The sequence below is a fragment of the Octopus bimaculoides genome, chromosome 3 (assembly GCF_046866305.1).
Source record: "Octopus bimaculoides isolate indiv1 chromosome 3, ASM4686630v1, whole genome shotgun sequence".
In the NCBI taxonomy this organism is placed as follows: Eukaryota; Metazoa; Mollusca; class Cephalopoda; order Octopoda; family Octopodidae; genus Octopus; species Octopus bimaculoides.
The window spans coordinates 46,561,981-46,574,324 of NC_142930.1; the positions used below are offsets into that span (position 1 = coordinate 46,561,981).

Genomic DNA, 12,344 nt, shown 5'->3' on the forward strand with positions numbered 1-12,344 from the left:
CAGTTTCGATTTCACTTGCCTCAACAGGTCTTCGCAAGCGGAGTTTAGTGTCCAAAGAAGGAAAGGTACGCATAAGTGGGCTGGCTACACCCCTGGCAGAGGCCTTGGATTTAGGTCTCACTTGGCTTGCCGGGTCTTCTCATGCACAGCATATTTCCAAAGGTCTCGGTCAGAAGTCATCGCCTCGGTGAGGCCCAATGTTAGAAGGTCTTGCCTCACCACCTCAGCCCAGGTCTTCCTGGGCCTACCTCTTCCACGGGTTCCCTCAACTGCTAGGGTATGGCACTTTTTCACACAACTATCCTCATCCATTCTCACCACATGTCCATACCAGTGCAATTGTCTCTCTTGCACACCACAACTGATGCTTCTTATGTTCAACTTTTTTCTCAAGATACTTACACACTGTTGGGTATGCACACTGACATTACTCATCCATCGGAGAATATTGGCTTCATTCCTTGCGAGCTTACGCATGTCCTCAGCAGTCACAGCCCATGTTTCCCTGCCATGTAGCATGGCTGTTTGTACACATGCATCATACAGTCTGCCTTTTACTCTGAGTGAGAGTCCCTTTGTCGCCAGCAGAGGTAAGAGCTCTCTGAACTTTGCCCAGGCTATTCTTATTCTAGCAGCTACACTTTCAGCGCACCCACCCCCACTACTAACTTGGTCGCCCAGATAGCGGCAGCTATCAACTACCTCTAGTTTTTCTCCCTGGGTGTATCAGATGAATACATACACATGTATTAGTAGTACAGAAATGAGCAAATTGTCAGTAAGTGCTAGTTCCTTACGGCCGTTTGTGCCAAGAGGCAATGAAATCCTCCATATCTTCATCTCTTCAGTGTTCTGTAGGGATGGGTAGATAATGCGTAGATGATGAATGTGCCTCTAGGCTTCTTCAGAGGGTCTAAGAGGTTGGGAGGACTAATACATATAAGAAACAGTTAATAATAGGTAAAGTGTGTTTGTCTTTTTAAAAAAGAGCAGAAAAAGAATGGGAGTAAGAATAAGAACAAACGAGGATGTGAGTGAAGTACATCTTTTTCTTTATATCACACACACACAGCTTCTCGTCTTGGGTTCACCACTTCTTTTCCCTTTGTTATCTCCCCTTTTTCTTAGCTCTCCTGTGTGAACTTTCTGTCCGGCATTCGCCATGATAGATCGCTGACCACTACATTTATATTTTTTTTCTCCTTGTTTCTCTCCTTATTTCTTTCTGTGTTCCTTTCAGTTGAAGAGTGTAGCTCGAAACGTCAGACTTTCTCTATTCCCGAGCGTTAAACTAATACATCCATTTGTTGTTTACACCACCTGTCTTCGTCTGGTGATGATGTTATTCCTCACTTTCTGATCCATGGCAATGGCCTTGGCATTCGCATGGTCAAAGCACTGTGACTTCAGGTCTTCTTCAATTTATTTTACTAATGTTTTCTTTCATGTGCTGCACTGGATTCTCCAGTGCAAGAACTGCTGCCACCAAGAAGTTGGTATGGTAGTCTTCCAGTGCTCATCCAGCAGATGTGGCCAAACCACTGTAGCCTTTCACTGCTGGACTTGGTCTTCAATGGTTGGCTACTGCTGGCATTATTCCTGGATGTTGTTGCTTGAGATTCAGTCACATAGAAAGACATTAAGGATCTGACAAAGACACTGCATTTCGAGCTTGTTCAGGTGCTGTTTGAGGTTGGTTCAGGTCTCAGCGCTGTAGAGGAGAATAGGCAGAACCAGCATGCGGAAAAAATGGATAATGGATAATACTTCACTATGCATCCACTGATGATGAAAAGAGATCAAAGTGTAACAGATGTAAATATTAAAAAAATATTTCATTTCTGGAAATGAAGCTAATAGTCCTAAAATTATAATCTTATTAATAATAACCAGTCTTAAAAATGTTGACATCTTTAAGTTTATATCATTCTAGAATAAGGATTCATTTTATTTAGTCTTTTTTTTTTACCTTGGCTGTCTTGAAATTTTTCTTACAGCACAAATAGAATGATGACAGAACAAAAATCTTTTCTGAAATTTTTATTGTGATTTAAAAATAAATCTCTAGAAAAGGAATATAACTGTAAAAATTACAAAATTTAACCGGGAAACACAGAAAAAGCTGTCTGAAATATAAAATTCTTTGGACTTGTATTTCTGGTTTACTGATAGAAGGACGAACTTTTATCTGGAAGTAAAAAAATTAAGTTTACTGTAACATTTGTAGAACAGTATCTCCATCATTACCGTTATCATAATCTATATAATAATCTGCTAGTTCATTCGCCCATTACACTTTAGTTAGTTAGAAAGGTGTAGGTGGAGTAAGAGTGAGAGAGAGAGGGAGGGAGAGTGAAGAAAGAAGAGAGGAAGAAGTAGAGAAATGTGATTAATATTAGTACACCTAGGCCAAACGGTCACATGGTCAGCTGAAGGTAGAGGTAAAAAACGAGAGAAAAAGAGGAAGAGAGAAGTGTTAACGTGTGGTGGGGTGGGGGAAGGAATACTTATTATGTGGTTAAGATGTTAGCAGAAGGGAAAGGTGAAGAGAAAGAGATATGTTGCGGATATAATATATAGGAGAGGGTGATGCTCTGGTAGTGAGATTTAAGAAAGGTAGATAGAGAGAGAGGAACAGGGGAAGCAGTTATAGGGACCATTGTTAAACGTATGCACATAAGTGCAAACAGTTATCATCTGCTTGCTTAAAAAAATTGATATTTGTTTATAAGAGCTAATTTAGCCCAAACTATGGATTCACAAGAAACATAGTTGCAAGCTGCCGAAGAAAGGGTGCACATATATAGAGCAAGGATCAGAGAGGAACAGTGAGAAGATATAATAAAAAGAGAAAAAAGACAACACCAAAAGAGATATAAGCAAATGAATGTAGACAAACATCAAGTATATTTAATGAAAGCAAAGTTATGAATATTTAAAAATGCAAATAATCCTTTCTATCTTAAATAGATCCTCTCAATTTTTATCATTCTGTGGAAATTATGCAGGCCTCACTAGTGTATTGTAATAGTGTATGTCATAACAAACTGTATATGTCCATATTGTAATGATACGTCATAACATATATTAGTGGAAAATCATACCACATTGTAGTTGTAAGTCATAAGTGAATACACTGTAGTAGCAAGTAATAATACATTATAGTGATATGTCATTACACATTCTAGTAATATGTAATAACACACCAGTAGTATGTTATAACATACCAGTAGTATGTTATAACATACCAGTAGTATGTTATAACACACTGTACTTGTATGTCATAACACATTGCAGTGATGTGTCAAGTTGTATTTAACAAGTGCAACATAACACATAGTATCCAACATGTTATGAAGGCATGTCGAAACATATAGTGATGCATCTTAATATACTTTAATAACTATGTGTAGTGGCGCGAAATTATGGCCGCCATTGAGGAAGTACAATCTACACATGCACAAGGGACTTGCCTTCCCGGAAGCCCCTCGAGTGCGCATGCGTAGTAAAACCAGTACTTAAAGAGCTACTTTCGTTTTCTAACTCTCTTTAACACGATGCCTTCGAAGCGACAGCTATTTTCTCCTCTGGCATGCATCAACGGAGCCCTTAACCTTCCAATGCTGATTATAAGTCAACCAGCGGCTGCTAAGCTGAATGACACAGGATTTGTAAAACCAAGCATCACCAAAAATAAAACTTATTTTTATTATGTTATTAATTGTTCTACTGTTTCTTAATATATAATTTTGTTGAAAGGTGATAGAGAGAGACTAATGTCTCTATTGCAACTATCAACCTTTTACATATGTAATACAATAAGAAATAAGGAAAAAAGAGAAGCATTAGTAAAGTTCTTCCTTTTCCAACATCTCATCCAAAAGTAAAAGTGAGAATGCTGCTGCTTCACACCTGAATCTGTAGATTATGTTGTCAATTAATATTTTGAAGGTAGTTAGCCTTGACCTCAGAACAAGGAAGCAGTAAAGCATGTCAGTATAAAGAATTGTCAATTGTTAAATCTGTACAGATTACCCTTGCATTCAATATGTAATTCTTGCTATTTATCCCCAAGTCAGCTCTAGTCTAGAAGACCAGTGATCAAAGGTATTCTAATTGTGGCTATCTTCTTTTCATTCCAGATTTATTTTTTAAACTGTTTGATCTAAAGAAAGGAGTGGAGTCCATAGTCCTCCAAGGTGGGTGAGATCGGTACAGGTGATGTTCCTCTTAAGCAGCTGCAAGTTGATTACTGCACAAAAAACATAGCAAGAGAGAGAATTCCAAAAAATATAGTGAGTCTAAGACCAGATTACCTAATTTAACCTTCCTTTTTAAACACAGTAGGGAGTGATTCAAAGGAGAGTTAGCGTCTATTTCTAGTTCATCAAACAACTAGATAGAGGCTACCATATCAGCTCACACAATGCGTAACTGCTAAGCCATCTGTCTTCAATATTTGAGTATCTTCTGGCTCTACTCTAAAAGAATCCTAATTGCATTATCAAAGTTATATGTAAAGTACAAGTGAAATCATATTTAGAAAAGAATCCAAATTTTATGGAACTGTAATTTAGCAGAGACAGAATTAGTTTAAGGAGAATTAATAGATGCTGATGACAAATTTGGGTCTGTGGTTCTCTGCTTTAAATTCTGCCTCAGTTAATTTAGCCTAAATATTTGCCTATGATTGATAAAATTAATATCAGATTGACCAAAATAGAGAAAAAGATACTTAGGGTATCAAGCTGATTACTTTGGAGCTCTGCCACCAAATCAAAAAAAAAAAAAAAGTTATTCTAATATTTAAAATGCTGTAGAATTTGGGATTCTGCAAATGTTTTTCAGCTTTCTGGAATCAATAAATAAGTGTTGGTTTTAAACTGAGATTGATTCAACTGACTACACTCCTGCCCCCACACCAATAATTTATGGTCATAGACAGATGTAAATAAAAATCAATATAGATAATGACCATTATAGACACTGATGGAGGGAAGCAGGCTGGCAGTAACGATCCTGAGACCCAGCTACAATCCAGTTTTCATATTCTCATTGTCAATGTTCTCTGAGATTGAACATAGGATTATACAGTCACCTTAGAGTACAGATAAATCGAATGAATTCAAATTCTTAATATTGAGAGGTGCTAATGGTCATGAGGGTGGTAGTGGTAGTGGTGATTGTAAAGTGAAGAAAATACCGAAAAGAACCAAGAAAATGTGAAAATCAGCAGATCCACACCTCCCCTAAACAAATCCAGATAAAATTTAATATAGTTGGAAATAAGGTATATGTGGATCTAATGAATCTCTTGTAAGTGAAATAAGTGCTAATAGTATTATATTATTGTTTAAAATGAGCAGATGAATTCAATTACCTAGTAAACTTCTTTGATAATTCCAACACAGCTGATGATGGACTCATGCTCACTACTGGAGCATGAGGACTATCTGGAAAATATAGTAAAATATTAGTTGACTCATATTATAACACTGTTGCAGCTACAAACAAAATTAAAAAAAAAAAGATGATTCATCATCATCATCATCATCATCGTCATTTAACGTCCGCTTTCCATGCTGGCATGAGTTGGACGGTTTGACTGAGGACTGGTGAGCCAGATGGTTGCACCAGGCTCCAATCTGATCTGGCAGTGTTTCTACAGCTGGATGCCCTTCCTAACGCCAACCACTCCGAGAGTGTAGTGGGTGCTTTTATGTGCCACCGGCACGAGGGCCAGTTAGGTGGTACTGGCAATGGCCATGCTCAAATAGTGTTTTTTACGTGCCACCTGCACAGGAGCCAGTCCAGCGGCACTGGTAACGATCTCGCTTGAATGTTTGTTTCCACATGCCACTGGCACAAGTGCCAGTAAGGCGACGCTAGTAACAATCACGCTTGAACGGTGCTTTTTAGGTGCCACGGGCACAGGAGCCAGTTAGCAACCCTGGCAACGATCATGCTCAGATGGTGCTCTTAGCGCTCCACTGGCACAGGTGCCAGTCATGCGGTGCTGTCATAGAATTTGATTTCAATTTCACTTGCCACAATTCTTTATACTGACATGCTTTACTGCTTCGTTGTTCTGAGGCCAAGGCTAACTACCTTCAAAATATTAAGTTTAGTGTCCAATGAAGGAAAGGTACGCATAAGTGGGCTGGTTACTTGGCTTGCCGGGTCTTCTCAAGCACAGCATATTTCCAGAGGTCTTGATCACTAGTCATTGCCTTGGTGAGGCCTAATGTTCTAAGGTCATGCCTCACCACCTCATCCCGGGTCTTCCTGGATCTACCTCTTCTACAGGTTCCCTCAACTGCTAGGATGTGAAACTTCTTCACACAGCTATCCTCATCCATTCTCACCACATGACCATACCAGCACAGTCGTCTATCTTGCAAGTTTATAGTAACAAATGTGCCAAACATTTATGGAATAAAATATTCTTCACTAACTACTTTGTTTTATGAGTTTGTGTTTCATTAAACAATTTGAAAGTAACTTACCAATTCGGCCCTGAGATGGAGGTGTTCGAATGGAAACTCTACTTGGCATTGGAGGGAAATAATTTCCTCCCTGAAATAGAAATACACAAATAGAAGAGTGTCTCATGTACCAGACATTTGACAGGTTCCAGTGTTTAGTGATTGTTAAATATGTTAGTTATGACTGAATGAATGGAGGATATTTGGAAGAGGGAAGAAAAGTCAGAGGTTTGCTTATCTGAATTTTTCGTTATCGTAACATAAGGGATGCCAAGAATTAAAAAGAGATAGATTGTGTGAAATATATTTATATAGGGACAAAAGTAGGAAAATGGAAGCAATTATTGAGGTTTTAGGATATCAGAGAAAAAGCAAATTCCAGCTGTGGTGGAGTAGATATATAGCATATCTTAACTCCAGACTCCCCAAACAGATCTTTGGTGAACGAGCAGTTGACTTTCAGTTGTGTGGTGAACCAAAGAAGAGTTACAAAGGCATGCTCAAAACAATCTTGAAAAAGTGTAACATAGAACAGTCTACTGGTAAATATCTTGCTCAAGATCACTCACTGTGACATAGTGCTGTGTACTTTGGAGTAAAACACTCAGAATCAGATATGACCAGAGAAGTTAAAGAGAGGAGGACTGCACAGAAAGTAAGTGTCCAACTGGTTCCTGACTTCCCTATTCTGTTCCTCCAATGTAACCATAGATTTCATATAAAAATTGGCTTAATAAGCTACCTCAGGACTCACAAAGTGTAAAGCTGATAACCTGATCATCTTCAGAGACTACAAACCTAATAACAGTCACTAAGCTGTGCAGCAGAAATGTAGTAATCAGAACATGAAAGATACAGATTTTAAGAGATTGACTTAACCTTTAGCACACTGAAGGTGCATCATATCATCATATGAGTTTACTCCCATGTATTAACAGGGCAGTAAACAATTCTAGAGAAAATGCAGTGTGCTAAAGGCTAAATTAGGCTTCAAAATACTGGTTTGAGGAGTTGTCTATTGCCAAGTGCAATAGTCAGCATGGAACCATTAGTAACATTCTAACCAAGTTATATGCTATAACTAGAAATATACTGCTCAACAATATAAAAATATAACTGTTTTATTTTTTTTAGAGTGTGCATTTTTTTTCAGTTAGCCCTAAGGACAACTAATAATTTATACGCACGCACGTGTGTATAACAAAATCAATAAAACAATACCAACCATTTCTGAAGATGTACTTTGAGATGGTGGAGTACGGAAGGACATTGGTATTCCTAGGCTGTTACTGTTAAACACCTGAAAATCATAAGACAGTTGCAAAAAGGTAAATATCTAAGATGAAATGTTATCAAACTCATCTTTAGAGTGTATATTTATAATATTTATAAACAAGATTTCATCTATTATTCATGGATTTGTACATAGTCATGGACAAGATTTGAACTAAGAATCCTTTATTTCCTAACTAAAGGTAGTAATATGCTTATCCACTAAGTAACTGGACAATAAGGTATAAGATACATACATTGCTACCTTTAGTTTAGAAATAAAGGTTCCTAGTTTGAATATAGTTTTGGATCATAGCCACATCCAGGAATAAAACACCTGATTAAGATCAGAAGTCAAACTGAACAAAACAGTGTCTATATCTTTTATCTTTTACTTATTTCAGTCATTTCACTGTGGCCATGCTGGGGCACCACATTGAAAGGTCTTTAAGATGAACAAATCAACCACAGGGCTTATTTTTTTTTAAAGCCTGGTATTTATTCAATCAGTCACTTTTGCTGAACTGCCAAGTTACAAGGATGTAAACACACCAACACCAATTGTCAAGCAGTGGTGGGGGACAAATACAGACACAAAGACACATACACACACACACACACACACACACACACACACATATATATATATATATATATATATACATATATATATAACGGGTTTCTTTTAGTTTCCATCTACTAAATCCACTCACAAGGCTTTGGTCAGCCCAAGACTATAGTAGAAGACACTTGTGTGAGATGTCACGCAGAGGGACTGAACCTGGAATCATGTGGTCGGGAAGCAAGCTTCTTACCACACAACCATTCCTATAGATAAAGTTAACAGTTTGGAAAATTATAATCTTGATAATTGCTAAAGCTTGTACAAATCCCCACCACTACCACTGCCACAACCAACACCACCATCATTTAACATCCAAAAATTAAAACGTAAAATATTTGGATGTAGGATAAGTCTGAAAGTAAAAACATTAGACTGCTTTTTGTTTTTGTATTTCCTTTTTTTTTTTTTCATTCCTGAAATATTATCCAAGTTTATTTACTGCCTCTTAATTCTGAATTCAAATCTTCACTTAAGCCAACTTAGCTTTCCAAGGATCTCAACAAAATAAGAGAAGCAAGTTTATTGAGAGCAACTTTCATGAGAAGTGAGATGACTATTCCTATAGTTGAGTAGTGAAAGTATAATCTTTTGGATTGCTTTTAACTAAATGTAGGGATTGGTTGATATGGAGCTGTAAAGTTTATGATTGCTTTTCATAAAAGAAATAGAATCAACAACTTTTCAAAGATAATTATATTCTAATTACATTCATGTCTGCAAATAGGAAGTAAGTAAAAAAAAAAAAAAAAATCACCATATTTGACTGTGAGATTCTGACATCTGGTAGAAGTGATCTATTGGAAGAAAAATAATAAAATCTTAGTGCAATTTAGTAAAATAGTCATACGAATTTGTTAATTTTATCACAGGGGTAATTTATATTTATATTGAGGTATGTGTTGGTGTAAACATACATAAATTTACAAGAATAGATGCAATATAAATAATGAAATTAAGGCAGTGAGCTGGGAGAATCATTAGCATGTCAGGCAAAATGTTTAGTAACATTTCATCTACCTTTACGTTCTGAGTTCAAATTCCACCAGAATCAACTTTGCCTATGGGGGTCGATAAAGCAAATACCAACTAAACAGTGGGGTTCATTTAACTGACTTAGTCCCTTCCCCAAACCTGCTGGTCTTGTGCTAAAATTTGAAGCCAATATAAATAATATAAATAATGGAATTAAATGTAACATAAATAATAGAATATAATAATAAATGCAGTTGAGAGGGATCCTACTCTTTATACTCACCTTTAATTTCAATTAATACTAAATGAAAATTATGCTTTGTCACAATTCAAAACTTCTAATCTGTTTCTCCTTTCCCTACCCACTGTCTTCGGCACTTGACATTTTTATAGAGAACCCATTCCTCATCACAGTCACTATTCAATCCAAAAATGGTTCATTGGTGAGATGTGACAGCAAAAAAGAGCACACATTCACTCTCTACACACGATTAGACTTGGAAAGTTTGTGAGGAACTCATTAACCCAATTTGCTGACTTCTCTAATGGCACACAGGTGTCAATGAATGGTTGAAAGATCAAATCTAACATTCTCTGTTAGTTCCTCATCAGTTACAATGGGATTTTGTTCCACCAGGGTTTTCAGGATGTCCTCATTGAGCTCTACAGATCTTCCAGGACGAGGCTCATCATCTAGGCTGTTGTTTCTGGCTCAGAATTTCTGGAATCACCATTGTCACTGGCTTGCACTTATTGTCCGATCCCCATATATTGCATTAATATTCCTTGCACTTTCCATTACATTGTTGCCTTTATTCTATCAAAATTTCCATTTAACTTATATTCCAAATATAATAATTACAAAGTTATTTTACTGTATTCTTCATTATTTTCAAAGTTAACTGAAACAAAGATAGTGTATTCCAACAGGAATATGGTAACAAAAGAGTCATACAGGCAATTTAAAAAAGGGACAGTTACTATATAAAGTGAATCTGTATTGAATAGGGAATGTGTTTCTGAGATGAAGAAAAAAAAAAATGATGTGTACCATAAAAAGTTTTATTGTTTCAGATGGGTCAAGAGAAAGAATATACACTGTCAGGGCCAGTTGACCTAGAACTGGCAGAAATGTGACCAGTCAGCTGACTTAAAATGCCACAGGACCTGGGAGTTGGTGAGTATAGTGTAGTGAAGTGGTTCTCAACTGGGGTCCATATAAGATTTTTGGGGGTCTGCGCAGACAAACTAGTAAATTGGGGATTTGCAGTAGTATTTTAAGAATCCACGAAAAAGATTTTGTTTTGGATGTATTTATTGCAAGAGACAGCTAGGTCTCTTTCTCTAAGGTTTTTATACATTTTAACATGTTTCTGGCAACTGAAACATGTTTTCTCAGAAAGTCCTATTACAAACCTATACAAGTGAACATACGAAAAATGAAATAGGAATTTTGAAAGAAGCATGGTGGTGAAGCATGGTCTTTAAATATTGGACCTCATGGAGGTGATGACATGATCAGGACCTTTGGCAATATGCTGTGCTTGAGAAGATTCATCAAGCCAAGTGAAATTGTAGTCACGGCTGGTGTCAAATAACTGGTGTCTATGTTGGTGGCACATAAAAGCATCCATGCTGGTGGCATGTAAAAAGCATCCATCACACTCTTAGAGTGGTTGGCATTAGGAAGGGCATCCAACTGTAGAAACCATGCCAAATCAGATTAGAACTTGGTACAATTCTCCAGCTTATCAGTTCCAGTCAAACCGTCTAACCCATGCCAGCAAGAAAAGTAGATGCTAAATGATGTATCTATAAAAATAGTTTTTAAACATTGAGGTCCACCAGAACAAATAGTAGTCAAAAGGGGTCCATAGACAAAAAAAAATGGTTGAGAACCACTAGTGTAGAATGCAAATGTGTGATGAATAGTCGCAATAACCAGCATTTGGATGATCTGATAGATGCAGAGATAAGTTTGTTCTGGTAGAGGATGGGTTAGGAAGTGTGAAACAGATCAAGGAGAATGTTTGGAGTGTTAGTGTGTACTATTTTTAACAGGTCAAACAACGGTGTAGAGATCCCAACAGAAAATAAACATGTAGGCTAGAGAAGGAAGAACGTACATATACACTTACAGATACACCTATATACATGTATGTATATATGTATAGACAAATGCAGATTTGTATATGTAAATTGGCTACTACAGTGGTGAAATTAATGAAGTAAATTTTTCTTAAGTATTGCAACTAGTGATAAATATTTAACAAGAACATGTCAAAATTAAGAGTTCCATCCTATGTAGGTTATGAAGTAGAAAAGTCTCTAAGTTTTGAATATCAGATGTGGTTATGTACACATGATAAAATGTACTCACTGCTGATTTGGAGTGGTTCTTGAATACATGGACATATTCTCCCGTGGAGATAATGAAGGTGAAGCTATTTTAAAAACAAAAACAACAGTTTAAAATCAAACAATATTTATGTTTCAATATAGAAACAGTAATAAAAATTTTTGTCCTGCCTTATACATGCCTAATTGATCAGGCTATTCGAGCTCAAATCCTGCCCAATGTCAATAAAATAAAGCACCGATCAAGTACTGGTATCAATGAGGCCCTCCCCCTCTCAAAACTGCTGGCTGGTTTTATGCTTAAATTAGAAACAATTATTGATCATCAGTTGCCAGATTAGCAAAACTGGTAGGATGTTAGTATTTAGTTTGTAGCATTTAGCTTCCCTTCTTTACATCTTGAGTTGAAATTGTATCAAGATTGACTTCAACTTTCAAGAGAATGATAACCCAGTATGTTCTGTGGTTAATTCAATCAGCTATAAATCAGCTATATTTCAACACCCACAGTTTGTTTCCCAATGTCAATGTCATCATCATCATCATCATCGTTTAACGTCCGCTTTCCATGCTAGCATGGGTTGGACGATTTGACTGAGGACTGGTGAAACCGGATGGCAACACCAGGCTCC

The 12,344-nt window shown here is 36.9% G+C and overlaps 1 protein-coding gene across 4 annotated transcripts in view; it reads right to left on the reverse strand.

Annotated features, from left to right (window-relative positions):
• Positions 1 to 2,025: 2,025 nt before the first annotated feature.
• LOC106870142 (putative E3 SUMO-protein ligase RNF212) overlaps positions 2,026 to 12,344 on the reverse strand; it is a 29,908-nt gene continuing 19,589 nt past the window's right edge. For 2 of the 4 annotated variants that reach the window (XM_014916135.3, XM_014916134.3), the window contains exons 10-15: positions 11,735 to 11,798; positions 9,137 to 9,176; positions 7,711 to 7,785; positions 6,507 to 6,576; positions 5,381 to 5,453; positions 2,026 to 2,188 (exon numbers count right to left, since the gene is read on the reverse strand). In XM_014916135.3, the coding sequence (XP_014771621.1) occupies positions 2,185 to 2,188; positions 5,381 to 5,453; positions 6,507 to 6,576; positions 7,711 to 7,785; positions 9,137 to 9,176; positions 11,735 to 11,798 (326 nt within the window). In that variant the 3' untranslated portion in view covers positions 2,026 to 2,184. Of the gene's footprint in view, positions 2,189 to 5,376; positions 5,454 to 6,506; positions 6,577 to 7,710; positions 7,786 to 9,136; positions 9,177 to 11,734; positions 11,799 to 12,344 lie in introns of those variants that run through there. The other 2 variants (XM_089348921.1, XM_089348920.1) reach the window with 2 other exon arrangements.